Source organism: Neoarius graeffei, chromosome 3 (genome assembly GCF_027579695.1).
Source record: "Neoarius graeffei isolate fNeoGra1 chromosome 3, fNeoGra1.pri, whole genome shotgun sequence".
Classification (NCBI taxonomy): domain Eukaryota; kingdom Metazoa; phylum Chordata; class Actinopteri; order Siluriformes; family Ariidae; genus Neoarius; species Neoarius graeffei.
The window spans coordinates 64,066,957-64,083,053 of NC_083571.1; the positions used below are offsets into that span (position 1 = coordinate 64,066,957).

At 41.6% G+C, this 16,097-nt stretch overlaps 1 protein-coding gene across 1 annotated transcript in view; it reads left to right on the top strand.

The window, feature by feature from the left end:
• lrba (LPS-responsive vesicle trafficking, beach and anchor containing) overlaps positions 1 to 16,097 on the top strand; it is a 373,382-nt gene that overhangs the window by 204,666 nt on the left and 152,619 nt on the right. Inside the window, exon 37 of the mRNA XM_060917126.1 lies at positions 5,906 to 6,072. Coding sequence (XP_060773109.1) covers positions 5,906 to 6,072 — 167 coding nt within the window. The remainder of the gene's footprint in view (positions 1 to 5,905; positions 6,073 to 16,097) is intronic.

Genomic DNA, 16,097 nt, shown 5'->3' on the forward strand with positions numbered 1-16,097 from the left:
CTCTGTTAGGACAGGACAGACACGTGCTTTTGAAGATTGTAGATGTAAAATGTATTTTTACATGGATTATAAGATCGTGGGATGATGCGTCATTGTTTGTTTAGCTGTTGTGAGGTTGTTGTGTGATTTGGTTATGAGTCAGTGGTGTATGATGTCATCATCTCTCGCTGTGTGTTTAGCTGGAAGTCGTTGAAGCTCGTTAAACCATGGGAGTGTTTCACGGTGAGCTGATGAAGTGCCTCTTTATGACCAGGCATTTGAACTCATGATGGATCATTAATAAAGCCTTGAGAAATGATGGCAAATAAACGAGAAAAAAGGTGATTCCCCTCCGTGATGTCAGACAGACAGAACACCATACTATGATACTTACTACTATTGTTACTACTATTACTCATATTATTACTCCTCCTACCACTATTACTATTATTACTCCCACCACTCCTACTGTCACTACTACTATTACTAGTATTACTCCTAACACTATCACTACTACCACAACTACTACTACCATTACTATTATTACTCACACTATTCCTACTGCCACTACTATTATTAGTATTACTCCTAACACTATCACTACTACCACAACTACTACTACCATTACTATTATTGCTCACACTATTCCTACTGTCACCACTACTATTATTAGTATTACTCCTAACACTATCACTACTACTACAACTACTGCTGCTATTACTATTATTACTCCCACCATTCCTACTGTCACTACTACTATTATTAGTATTACTCCTAACACTATCACCACTACTACTACTACTACTACTATTATTACTCCCACCATTCCTACTGTCACTACTACCATTACTAGTATTACTCCTAACACTATCACTGCTACCACAACTACTACTACCATTACTATTATTACTCACACTATTCCTACTGCCACTACTATTATTAGTATTACTCCTAACACCATCACTACTACTACAACTACTGCTACTATTACTATTATTACTCCCACCATTCCTACTGTCACCACTACTATTATTAGTATTACTCCTAACACTATCACTAATACTACAACTACCACTACTATTACCATTATTACTCCCACCATTCCTACTCTCACTACTGCTATTAGTATTACTCCTAACACTACCACTACAACCACTACCACTATTACTATTATTACTCCCACCATTCCTACTGTCACTACTATTATTACTAGTATTACTCCTAACACTATCACTACCACTACAACTACTACCACTATTACTATTATTACTCACATTACTCCTACTGTCACTACTACTATTAGTGTTACTCCTAATGCTATCACCACCACTACTCATGCTATTACTACTGTTACCACTTCTATTATTACTGCTATTACTATTATTATTATTATTATTATTATTATTACGCCTAATACAGCCATCACTACTATTATTGCTCCTCCTGTTACCACTATTACTACTACTATTATTACTGCTCTTCCTATTACTAATATTGCTATCACCACGACTGTCACTCCTATTATTACGCCTCCTATTACCACTGTTACTACTACTACTACTAATAGTAATAATATTATTAATAATAATAATAATAATAATAATAATAATAATTATTATTATTATTATTATTACTCCCACTATCACTACTGCTACTTCTACTATTATCACCACTATTACTATGACTCCTAGGGTTATATTACTCCTATTACTACTCCTACTATTATGATTATAAGTAATACCACTACTACTTTTGTTGTTGTTATAATTCCTACAATCAATACTATTGTTATTATTACTATTATTCTTACTACGACGACTGCACTAAACTTACTGTTTAGTATTACTCCCATGATTAATAATTCTATTATTATTTTTATTATTATTATTACTGTTACTTTTACTATTACTCCCACTATTAATATTACAACTATTGCAAATGCTCTTGCTATTATTCCCCATCCCCTTTATTATTATTATTATTATTATTATTATTATTACTAATATCAGTAGGCTACTGCTATTATTAAGACTACTAGTACTACTACTACTATTTATTATTATTACTAATATCAGTAGGCTACTGCTATTATTAAGACTACTAGTACTACTACTACTATTTATTATTATTACTAATATCAGTAGGCTACTGCTATTATTAAGACATCTACTACTACTACTACTACTACTTATTATTATTATTATTATTATTATTATTATTATTATTATTATTACTAATATCAATAGGCTACTGCTATTATTAAGACATCTACTACTACTACTACTACTACTACTACTATTTATTATTATTACTAATATCAATAGGCTACTGCTATTATTAAGACATCTACTACTACTACTACTACTATTTATTATTATTACTAATATCAATAGGCTACTGCTATTATTAAGACATCTACTACTACTGCGACTATTTTTATTATTGCTAATATCAATAGGCTACTGCTATTAAGATATCCACTATTATTATTATTATTATTATTATTATGACTCCTACTATCAATACTACTATTATGACTATTACTATTCTTGTTGTTGGAAAATAATAATAATAGTAATAATAATCTTACTATTGGTATTATGACTACTTTTGCTACTTATACTACTACCTTTACTACTCTGACTACTATCGGTATGATTTTTCCAACTCCTCCTCCTCTTATTACTACCGTTACTGCTCCTGTTTCTCCTATTGCTCCTGTTATATTTACATTTTCTTTATTTATTGATTCATGTATTATTTTCATTTCTCTACTTTTTGTATTTATTTACAATTTATCCATTGTAAATTTTATTTTTTGTTTTTTTCTTTTAGAATTTTGTCTTCTTTCTTTCTTTCTTTCTTTCTTTCTTTCTTTCTTTCTTTCTTTCTTTCTTTCATGCATGTTTCAGATGAGGTTCAGACGACTCCTCTTTAAGCTGATTTTCTTTGATTCCATTTTCTTTTCCAGACTTGTCCTCATGCAAACGGATGACTTTTAGTCTCTCACTGTCCTATTTTTCCTGTGTTTGGATCACTGTGTGTGTGTGTGTGTGTGTGTGTGAGAGAGAGAGAGAGAGAGAGAGAGAGAGAGAGAAAGTGTGTATGCTGTAAGGTCAATGTCCAGTTAAGCACCGCAGGACGAGACACAGACTGATCGTTAGGAAAAGGCCGCCACTCGTCTCCATGGATTTGCTGTCATACGTGACGAGTCCACTGCCAAATTGGAGAGGAGGGCCATTTACAGAAAAAACACACACGCTCACAATGCTAATTGAATTTTGGTCTTACACACACTGAGAGAATCACATTAGAAGAGACCACAGAGCGGCATTAACCTTTCAGCCTTATTGCTTTTTTACACAAAATTGTATATTTTGTGTGTGTGTGTGTATAACACCGCCTGCTTTTATCTCAGACAGTATCTACTCTCCTGTAACTGTGGCTCACTTGCTGAATCTATAAATAGATATGTGTGTGTGTGTGTGTGTGTGTGTGTGTGTGTGTGTGTGTGTGTTGTAAGGAACACTATTTCAGTATATTAATAGAATACTTTAATACCACAGAATTATAAATAGACATGACACCGTGCCACTCATACCACTTTTTATTCCTTCTTTCAAAAAAAAACCAAAACCCTTTTCGATTGAACTCATTCAGCTTTTTCTCCAATGTTTGATCCAGCGTTGTGTTTTGCGTGTATCAGATTGATACAGACCCTGGGTATCTGAGCCCCCAGTGCGTCATCGTCAGCACCTCTGAACTGGTTTGTACAGATTTCCGAGGAGGTCTTGAAAGCAGTGCGAGCACTGACACAGAGTTGTTTATTTCTACAGAGTTTTTCCTCATAATATAGAAACTCTGGCATTACACACTGCAGTTACTTCACTCCTTTTCTTTCTTTCATTCATTCTTTCTTTTATCCCTCTCTTGTTTAGCGTTATCTGTGTCTAAGATCCTCACGATCTCTCGTATCTTATGACTCAAGCACGAGTGGTTGAATATTTGTAGGCTTGATACGGAGATGATCGTCAGAACCAGCAGATGAACTGATTCTTGGAACGGATCTGAACAGGGTCAAGGTCACAGCAAGGTCAAAGGTCAAAAATAGAACTTAAGTAGCCTCTTTCCTGTTTGAAGGGGAATGAAGGCACACAAATGAGTCACATGAAGGACTGAGACAGTGAGTTTTCTTTCTTTCTTTCTTTCTTTCTTTCTTTCTTTCTTTCTTTCTTTCTTTCTTTCTTTCTTTCTAATCCTTTATCATAAATTCTATTCATGTTTGTAATGTTTGACAGCAAATACTATTAATCTCTCTCTCTCAGCCTTATGTTTTTGTCTTTCTCTGCCTCTCCCTCTTTCTCAGCCTTATGTCTGTCTGTCTCTCTCTCTCTGTTGCTCTCTCTGTCACTCTGTTTTTCAGACTTTTTAAGTCTTTCTCTCTCTCTCTCTCTCTCTCTCTCTCTCTCTCTCTCTCTCCACAGAAAATTCTAAATGTTGCAGTAACTACCTCTACGTCTCTCTCTGTATATAGGGACTATGTATTTATTTATGCATCTTTTCTTTGTTTATGATTTTGTTTCTTCATTTTCCTTTTTTTAATGACTTTTGTCTTTTTATTTTCTGTCGATATTTATTTAGTATTTTTGCTTTAGGATTCTTCAGAACATGACTCTGAATTAATATATTTTTATAATGTTTCACATGGCGGCACGGTGGTGTAATGGTTAGTACTGTCGCCTCACAGCAAGAAGGTCCTGGGTTCGAGCCCCGGGGCCGGCGAGGGCCTTTCTGTGTGGAGTTTGCATGTTCTCCCCGTGTCCGCGTGGGTTTCCTCCGGGTGCTCCGGTTTCCCCCACAGTCCAAAGACATGCAGGTTAGGTTAACTGGTGACTCTAAATTGAGCGTAGGTGTGAATGTGAGTGTGAATGGTTGTCTGTGTCTATGTGTCAGCCCTGTGATGACCTGGCGACTTGTCCAGGGTGTACCCCGCCTTTCGCCCGTAGTCAGCTGGGATAGGCTCCAGCTTGCCTGCGACCCTGTAGAAGGATAAAGCGGCTAGAGATAATGAGATGAGATGAGATGTTTCACATCAAATTCAAGAAAAAAAAATGAGGTAAAAAGTTTTTATACCTAAAAACTTGTTTTTGAAATTTTGCAGGCCAGGTATGAATTTTTTTAATGTATGTTTCCTTTTTTTGCCTCTTTCTTTTCTTTCTTATCCTTAATAAAGGATCATAAATTAATATGTTTACAATATTTTACAAAAAATACAAGAGAAAAAGAATTAAAATGTTAGTTAAAAAAGATTTTTGCAAAATTAATACACCCCCCATTATTTTTTTCCATTTGTTTTTAACTTTTAATTCTTTGTCTTTGTGTCTCCTTTATAAAGGATAACACACACATTGTTCATTTTTTCAGCCGTTCTTGGAGCTGTTCTGTTATTCCATTGCATTTCAGTCCCGACTCTTTCTGATAACACAGTCTGACAGAGAAACATGCACCCCGGTGCATTCTGGGTATTTTGCACATTTTTTTCAGTGTTGCCTAAAGGCATTAGCAAATATGTGTCCAGAGTTATTAATCACTGTGGCTTGGAAAAGACCCAGAGTTCTATTTGTTTCCTGTGTGTCTAAGGTTACACATATGTGTACACACACACACACACACACACACACACACACACAGAAGATGGTTAGGTCTTGGAACAAAAATGTACACAGCTAACTAGCGAGTCTCACACACTGGTTGCAAGGTGATGTTATGTTAGCTAGCAAAGTGTTACAATGACAACAAGAGATGGACAGATAGGAAAAATAGACAGGTAGAGGAGAGACAGACAGACAGAAAGAGGGAGGATATTGAACACAAAGTGATGCTGTCGATGATCAAAATAAAAATAATTTGGTGTGTGTGCTTGCAGTCTCACTGTGCTCAGTACGCCGCGGAGAAGCGTGAAGAAGAGAAGATGTGCGATCACCTGATCCGAGCTGCCAAATACCGTGATCATGTGACCGCCACACAGCTCATCCAGAAGATCATCAACATCCTGACTGACAAACATGGAGCCTGGGGGAGCTCCACTCACAGGTAACACACCTGGACACAGGTACACACCTGCCCATGAGTAACACACCTGGACACAGGTACACACCTGCCCATGAGTAACACACCTGGACACAGGTACACACCTGCCCATGGGTAACACACCTGGACACAGGTACACACCTGCCCATGAGTAACACACCTGGACACAGGTACACACCTGCCCATGGGTAACACACCTGGACACAGGTACACACCTGCCCATGGGTAACACACCTAGACACAGGTACACACCTGCCCATGAGTAACACACCTGGACACAGGTACACACCTGCCCATGAGTAACACACCTGGACAGGGGGCACACACCTGCCCATGAGTAACACACCTGGACAGGGTACACACCTGCCCATGGGTAACACACCTGGACACAGGTACACACCTGCCCATGAGTAAAACACCTGGACAGGGGGCACACACCTGCCCATGAGTAACACACCTGGACACAGGTACACACCTGCCCATGGGTAACACACCTGGACACAGGTACACACCTGCCCATGGGTAACACACCTAGACACAGGTACACACCTGCCCATGAGTAAAACACCTGGACAGGGGGCACACACCTGCCCATGAGTAACACACCTGGACACAGGTACACACCTGCCCATGGGTAACACACCTGGACACAGGTACACACCTGCCCATGGGTAACACACCTGGACACAGGTACACACCTGCCCATGAGTAAAACACCTGGACAGGGGGCACACACCTGCCCATGAGTAACACACCTGGACAGGGGGCACACACCTGCCCATGAGTAACACACCTGGACAGGGGGCACACACCTGCCCATGAGTAACACACCTGGACAGGGGGCACACACCTGTCCATGAGTAACACACATGGACATGAGTAACACACCTGGACAGGGGGCACACACTTGGACATGAGTAACACACCTGGACAGGGGACACACACCTGGACATGAGTAACACACCTGGACAGGGGACACACACCTGGACATGAGTAACACACCTGGACAGGGGGCACACACCTGCCCATGAGTAACACACCTGGACAGGGGGCACACACCTGCCCATGAGTAACACACCTGGACAGGGGGCACACACCTGCCCATGAGTAACACACCTGGACAGGGGGAACACACCTGCCCATGAGTAACACACCTGGACAGGGGGCACACGCCTGTCCATGAGTAACACACCTGGACAGGGGGCACACGCCTGCCCATGAGTAACACACCTGGACAGGGGGCACACGCCTGCCCATGAGTAACACACCTGGACAGGGGGCACACGCCTGCCCATGAGTAACACACCTGGACAGGGGGCACACACTTGCCCATGAGTAACACACCTGGACACAGGTACACACCTGCCCATGAGTAACACACCTAGACACAGGTACACACCTGCCCATGAGTAAAACACCTGGACAGGGGGCACACACCTGCCCATGAGTAACACACCTGGACACAGGTACACACCTGCCCATGGGTAACACACCTGGACACAGGTACACACCTGCCCATGAGTAACACACCTGGACAGGGGGCACACACCTGCCCATGAGTAACACACCTGGACAGGGGGCACACACCTGCCCATGAGTAACACACCTGGACAGGGGGCACACACCTGCCCATGAGTAACACACCTGGACAGGGGGCACACACCTGCCCATGAGTAACACACCTGGACAGGGGGCACACACCTGCCCATGAGTAACACACCTGGACAGGGGGAACACACCTGGACAGGGGGCACACACCTGCCCATGAGTAACACACCTGGACAGGGGGCACACACCTGCCCATGAGTAACACACCTGGACAGGGGGCACACACCTGCCCATGAGTAACACACCTGGACAGGGGGCACACACCTGCTCATGAGTAACACACCTGGACAGGGGGCACACACCTGCCCATGAGTAACACACCTGGACAGGGGGCACACACCTGCCCATGAGTAACACACCTGGACAGGGGGCACACACCTGCCCATGAGTAACACACCTGCCCATGAGTAACACACCTGCCCATGAGTAACACACCTGGACATGAGTAACACACCTGGACAGGGGGCACACACCTGCCCATGAGTAACACACCTGGACAGGGGGCACACACCTGCCCATGAGTAACACACCTGGACAGGGGGCACACACCTGCCCATGAGTAACACACCTGGACAGGGGGCACACACCTGCCCATGAGTAACACACCTGGACAGGGGGCACACACCTGCCCATGAGTAACACACCTGGACAGGGGGCACACACCTGCCCATGAGTAACACACCTGGACAGGGGGCACACACCTGTCCATGAGTAACACACCTGGACAGGGGGCACACACCTGTCCATGAGTAACACACCTGGACAGGGGGCACACACCTGTCCATAAGTGACACACCTGGACATGGGTACACACCTGGACACGGGTTACACTCCTGTCCATGAGTAACACACTTGGACATGGGTCATAAACCTGTCCATAAGTAAAACACTTGGACACATGTACACATCTGTCCATAAGTAACACACCTGGACACAGACCACACACCTCGACATGGGTCACACAGCTGTCCATAAGTAACACACTTATGCATCAGTAACACACCTGTCTGGAGGTAACACCTGGACATGGGGGGGAATTCCAGAAAGCACACGCATGTCTGCTTTCCTTTGTAACACACTTGCGTAGTAAGGTAATGCATCTGTCTAAACATAGAAGAACTGTGAATAAGCTCTCTCTCTCTCCTTGCCTTTCATTTTTATTTAACTTTGTGTAATTCTCTAGTGTGTGTGTGTGTGTGTGTGTGCGTGCGCTAACCGTTGTGTAACAAGGTTACAAATGGCTGCAGTAACTGTGTGATAGGTGCACTGTGATGCAGATGTACAGTGATGGTAAATAGGGTTTCGGTAAACAGCAGATCTCTCTCCCCCCAGTTTGTAAAAGTTTTAATAAACTTGCAGTTATAACATTAAAGCGTGCATGCACACACACACACGCATGCAAGTGCGTGCACGCACACACACACACACACACACACACACACACACACACACACACACACACACACACACTTCAATTAAAATAGCCTGCTAAATTATTAATGTTGTTTCAGTCTCCTGAGGATGAAGTGTATTTGTCTGGCTGCATAAAATGTGCTTTAATCCCAACACACATGCACACACACACACACACACACACACACACACAAAGGGAAGCAGTGTGCTAATGTGAGTCATTTATTTTCACCATAAAGAAGCATTAAGAGTGAAATTACAAAGCTGAAGTCAACACGTGGTTAATAATGTGGAAAGATTGCTGAACACTGATAGGGCAAGTCATATAACAGTGATTACTAATTAATGAGTCTATACTAATTCAGCTGTATGGACAGTCTTATTAAAAATGGGTAATAATAATAATAAGGAGAAGAATAACTGGTCACAAACCACAGCACATTAAAGTATTCTATTCTTATTTTTTCAAAATTGTTAAATAGGATTATAGGAATGATTAATGTAATGCCATGTTAGAAGTGATTATTAGTTCCGATATAGAAACAATTAAAACTTAATTCAGTAATTAATAGTGAGTAACTTCACTTACCTCAGCTAAGTGCTAATTAGCAGACTAGCTAACACGCTACGGAGAACCTGTGTGTGGAGTTTTGAAGATTGAATGGATTTTAATAACGCTTCTGTGTGAGACATGGCTGAGGTCTGAGTTCATTTACACTGAATAGTTTCAGCAGTGTGTGTGGTGATTTAAAGGTGGTGAGGGTGAAATATAATTCCTTAGGTCCACACTGCTTAGTGGAAGTGAGAAGAAGTTTTATCGTGCAGTCAGACCTCTACACTCAGTCTGTATAAATCAGAATAAGCGCCTCTTTAAGTGCTCTCTCTTCTCTTCTGTTCTCTTCTCTTCTCTTCTTTTCTCTTCTCTTCTCTCACACTCCCTCTTCCTCTCTGTCTCTCCGTCTTCACTCATTTAACCCTGTACAGGATCACACTCAGGTGAGGTTGAGCTCTGGTGTCGGTGGACTGACTGTAAACAAGATGTTTCCAAGTTGAGACTTTTTTTTCCCCATACAAAAGGAACGTCATTTTTATAAAAGTATTATCCTGAGTGACAGAGTAGATCCACACTTCCTGAAGAAAAGAAGAAAGAAAAGCAAAGAAGGAAAAAGTATTTTTAAAATCTGAAAAGAAACTAAAAGTAATATAAAAGAAAGAAACTCAAATAAGGTAAATGTGTGTGTGTGTTAGGATTGTGACGAGTGTGTAGTTATAATGAGTGCGTGTTAGGATTGTGACGAGTGTGTGGTTATAATGAGTGTGTGTTAGGACTGTGACGAGTGTGTAGTTATAATGAGTGTGTTAGGACTGTGACGAGTGTGTAGTTATAATGAGTGCGTGTGTTAGGACTGTGACGAGTGTGTAGTTATAATGAGTGTGTGTTAGGACTGTGACGAGTGTGTAGTTATAATGAGTGCGTGTTAGGACTGTGACGAGTGTGTAGTTATAATGAGTGTGTTAGGACTGTGACGAGTGTGTAGTTATAATGAGTGCGTGTGTTAGGACTGTGACGAGTGTGTAGTTATAATGAGTGTGTGTTAGGACTGTGACGAGTGTGTAGTTATAATGAGTGTGTGTTAGGACTGTGACGAGTGTGTAGTTATAATGAGTGTGTTAGGACTGTGACGAGTGTGTAGTTATAATGAGTGCGTGTGTTAGGACTGTGACGAGTGTGTAGTTATAATGAGTGTGTGTTAGGACTGTGACGAGTGTGTAGTTATAATGAGTGCGTGTTAGGATTGTGACGAGTGTGTGGTTATAATGAGTGTGTTAGGACTGTGACGAGTGTGTAGTTATAATGAGTGCGTGTTAGGATTGTGACGAGTGTGTAGTTATAATGGGTGTGTTAGGATTGTGACGAGTGTGTAGTTATAATGAGTGTGTGTTAGGATTGTGACGAGTGTGTAGTTATAATGAGTGCGTGTTAGGATTGTGACGAGTGTGTAGTTATAATGAGTGCGTGTTAGGATTGTGACGAGTGTGTAGTTATAATGAGTGCGTGTTAGGACTGTGACGAGTGTGTAGTTATAATGAGTGCGTGTTAGGATTGTGACGAGTGTGTAGTTATAATGAGTGCGTGTTAGGATTGTGACGAGTGTGTAGTTATAATGAGTGCGTGTTAGGACTGTGACGAGTGTGTAGTTATAATGAGTGCGTGTTAGGACTGTGACGAGTGTGTAGTTATAATGAGTGCGTGTTAGGATTGTGACGAGTGTGTAGTTATAATGAGTGCGTGTTAGGATTGTGACGAGTGTGTAGTTATAATGAGTGCGTGTTAGGACTGTGACGAGTGTGTAGTTATAATGAGTGCGTGTTAGGACTGTGACGAGTGTGTAGTTATAATGAGTGCGTGTTAGGATTGTGACGAGTGTGTAGTTATAATGAGTGCGTGTTAGGATGGTGACGAGTGTGTAGTTGTAATGAGTGCGTGTTAGGTTTGTGACGAGTGTGTAGTTATAATGAGTGTGTGTTAGGACTGTGACGAGTGTGTAGTTATAATGAGTGCGTGTTAGGACTGTGACGAGTATGTAGTTATAATGAGTGCGTGCTAGGACTGTGACGAGTGTGTAGTTATAATGAGTGCGTGTTAGGACTGTGACGAGTGTGTAGTTATAATGAGTGTGTTAGGACTGTGACGAGTGTGTAGTTATAATGAGTGCGTGCTAGGACTGTGACGAGTGTGTAGTTATAATGAGTGCGTGTTAGGACTGTGACGAGTGTGTAGTTATAATGAGTGTGTGTTAGGATTGTGACGAGTGTGTAGTTATAATGAGTGCGTGTTAGGATGGTGACGAGTGTGTAGTTGTAATGAGTGCGTGTTAGGTTTGTGACGAGTGTGTAGTTATAATGAGTGCGTGTTAGGACTGTGACGAGTGTGTAGTTATAATGAGTGTGTGTTAGGATTGTGACGAGTGTGTAGTTATAATGAGTGGGTGTTAGGACTGTGAAGAGTGTGTAGTTATAATGAGTGCGTGTTAGGATTGTGACGAGTGTGTAGTTATAATGAGTGCGTGTTAGGATTGTGACGAGTGTGTAGTTATAATGAGTGCGTGTTAGGACTGTGACGAGTGTGTAGTTATAATGAGTGCGTGTTAGGACTGTGACGAGTGTGTAGTTATAATGAGTGTGTGTTAGGACTGTGACGAGTGTGTAGTTGTAATGAGTGCGTGTTAGGATTGTGACGAGTGTGTAGTTATAATGAGTGCGTGTTAGGACTGACGAGTGTGTAGTTATAATGAGTGCGTGTTAGGACTGTGACGAGTGTGTAGTTATAATGAGTGCGTGTTAGGACTGTGACGAGTGTGTAGTTATAATGAGTGTGTTAGGACTGTGACGAGTGTGTAGTCATAATGAGTGTGTTAGGATTGTGACAAGTGTGTAGTTATAATGAGTGCGTGTTAGGATTGTGACGAGTGTGTAGTTATAATGAGTGTGTGTTAGGATTGTGACGAGTGTGTAGTTATAATGAGTGTGTGTTAGGACTGTGACGAGTGTGTAGTTATAATGAGTGTGTGTTAGGTTTGTGACGAGTGTGTAGTTATAATGAGTGCGTGTTAGGATTGTGATGAGTGTGTAGTTATAATGGGTGTGTGTTAGGATTGTGACGAGCGTGTAGTTATAATGAGTGCGTGTTAGGACTGTGACGAGTGTGTAGTTATAATGAGTGCGTGTTAGGATTGTGACGAGTGTGTAGTTATAATGAGTGTGTTAGGACTGTGACGAGTGTGTAGTTATAATGAGTGTGTTAGGATTGTGACGAGTGTGTAGTTATAATGAGTGTGTTAGGACTGTGACGAGTGTGTAGTTATAATGAGTGTGTGTTAGGACTGTGACGAGTGTGTAGTTATAATGAGTGTGTTAGGACTGTGACGAGTGTGTAGTTATAATGAGTGTGTGTTAGGACTGTGACGAGTGTGTAGTTATAATGAGTGCGTGTTAGGATTGTGACGAGTGTGTAGTTATAATGAGTGCGTGTTAGGATTGTGACGAGTGTGTAGTTATAATGAGTGCGTGTTAGGATTGTGACGAGTGTGTAGTTATAATGAGTGCGTGTTAGGATTGTGATGAGTGTGTAGTTATAATGAGTGTGTGTTAGGACTGTGACGAGTGTTTAGTTATAATGAGTGCGTGTTAGGACTGTGACGAGTGTGTAGTTGTAATGAGTGCGTGTTAGGACTGTGACGAGTGTGTAGTTATAATGAGTGCGTGTTAGGACTGTGATGAGTGTGTAGTTATAATGAGTGTGTGTTAGGACTGTGACGAGTGTGTAGTTATAATGAGTGCGTGTTAGGATTGTGACGAGTGTGTAGTTATAATGAGTGCGTGTTAGGACTGTGACGAGTGTGTAGTTATAATGAGTGCGTGTTAGGATTGTGACGAGTGTGTAGTTATAATGAGTGCGTGTTAGGACTGTGACGAGTGTGTAGTTATAATGAGTGCGTGTTAGGACTGTGACGAGTGTGTAGTTGTAATGAGTGCGTGTTAGGACTGTGACGAGTGTGTAGTTATAATGAGTGCGTGTTAGGATTGTGACGAGTGTGTAGTTATAATGAGTGCGTGTTAGGACTGTGACGAGTGTGTAGTTATAATGAGTGCGTGTTAGGACTGTGATGAGTGTGTAGTCATAATGAGTGTGTTAGGATTGTGACGAGTGTGTAGTTATAATGAGTGCGTGTTAGGATTGTGACGAGTGTGTAGTTATAATGAGTGTGTGTTAGGATTGTGACGAGTGTGTAGTTATAACGAGTGCGTGTTAGGATGGTGACGAGTGTGTAGTTGTAATGAGTGCGTGTTAGGATTGTGACGAGTGTGTAGTTATAATGAGTGCGTGTTAGGACTGTGACGAGTGTGTAGTTATAATGAGTGCGTGTTAGGATTGTGACGAGTGTGTAGTTATAATGAGTGCGTGTTAGGATTGTGATGAGTGTGTAGTTATAATGAGTGCGTGTTAGGACTGTGACGAGTGTGTAGTTATAATGAGTGCGTGTTAGGATTGTGACGAGTGTGTAGTTATAATGAGTGTGTTAGGATTGTGACGAGTGTGTAGTTATAATGAGTGCGTGTTAGGACTGTGTCGAGTGTGTAGTTATAATGAGTGCGTGTTAGGACTGTGACGAGTGTGTAGTTATAATGAGTGCGTGTTAGGACTGTGACGAGTGTGTAGTTATAATGAGTGCGTGTTAGGACTGTGATGAGTGTGTAGTCATAATGAGTGTGTTAGGATTGTGACGAGTGTGTAGTTATAATGAGTGCGTGTTAGGATTGTGACGAGTGTGTAGTTATAATGAGTGCGTGTTAGGATTGTGACGAGTGTGTAGTTATAACGAGTGCGTGTTAGGATGGTGACGAGTGTGTAGTTGTAATGAGTGCGTGTTAGGATTGTGACGAGTGTGTAGTTATAATGAGTGCGTGTTAGGACTGTGACGAGTGTGTAGTTATAATGAGTGCGTGTTAGGATTGTGACGAGTGTGTAGTTATAATGAGTGCGTGTTAGGATTGTGATGAGTGTGTAGTTATAATGAGTGCGTGTTAGGACTGTGACGAGTGTGTAGTTATAATGAGTGTGTGTTAGGACTGTGACGAGTGTGTAGTTATAATGAGTGCGTGTTAGGATTGTGACGAGTGTGTAGTTATAATGAGTGTGTTAGGATTGTGACGAGTGTGTAGTTATAATGAGTGCGTGTTAGGACTGTGTCGAGTGTGTAGTTATAATGAGTGCGTGTTAGGACTGTGACGAGTGTGTAGTTATAATGAGTGTGTGTGTTAGGACTGTGACGAGTGTGTAGTTATAATGAGTGCGTGTTAGGATTGTGACGAGTGTGTAGTTATAATGAGTGCGTGTTAGGATTGTGACGAGTGTGTAGTTATAATGAGTGCGTGTTAGGATTGTGACGAGTGTGTAGTTATAATGAGTGCGTGTTAGGACTGTGACGAGTGTGTAGTTATAATGAGTGCGTGTTAGGACTGTGACGAGTGTGTAGTTATAATGAGTGCGTGTTAGGATTGTGACGAGTGTGTAGTTATAATGAGTGCGTGTTAGGACTGTGACGAGTGTGTAGTTATAATGAGTGCGTGTTAGGACTGTGACGAGTGTGTAGTTATAATGAGTGCGTGTTAGGACTGTGACGAGTGTGTAGTTATAATGAGTGCGTGTTAGGACTGTGACGAGTGTGTAGTTATAATGAGTGCGTGTTAGGATTGTGACGAGTGTGTAGTTATAATGAGTGCGTGTTAGGATTGTGACGAGTGTGTAGTTATAATGAGTGCGTGTTAGGATTGTGACGAGTGTGTAGTTATAATGAGTGCGTGTTAGGATTGTGACGAGTGTGTAGATATAATGAGTGCGTGTTAGGACTGTGACGAGTGTGTAGTTATAATGAGTGCGTGTTAGGACTGTGACGAGTGTGTAGTTATAATGAGTGCGTGTTAGGATTGTGACGAGTGTGTAGTTATAATGAGTGCGTGTTAGGATGGTGACGAGTGTGTAGTTGTAATGAGTGCGTGTTAGGTTTGTGACGAGTGTGTAGTTATAATGAGTGTGTGTTAGGACTGTGACGAGTGTGTAGTTATAATGAGTGTGTGTTAGGATTGTGACGAGTGTGTAGTTATAATGAGTGCGTGTTAGGATGGTGACGAGTGTGTAGTTGTAATGAGTGCGTGTTAGGTTTGTGACGAGTGTGTAGTTATAATGAGTGCGTGTTAGGACTGTGACGAGTGTGTAGTTATAATGAGTGTGTGTTAGGATTGTGACGAGTGTGTAGTTATAATGAGGGCGTGTTAGGATTGTGACGAGTGTGTAGTTATAATGAGTGCGTGTTAGGATTGTGACGAGTGTGTAGTTATAATGAGTGTGTGTTAGGATTGTGACGAGTGTATAGTTATAATGAGTGCGTGTTAGGACTGTGACGAGTGTGTAGTTATAATGAGTGCGTGTTAGGACTGTGACAAGT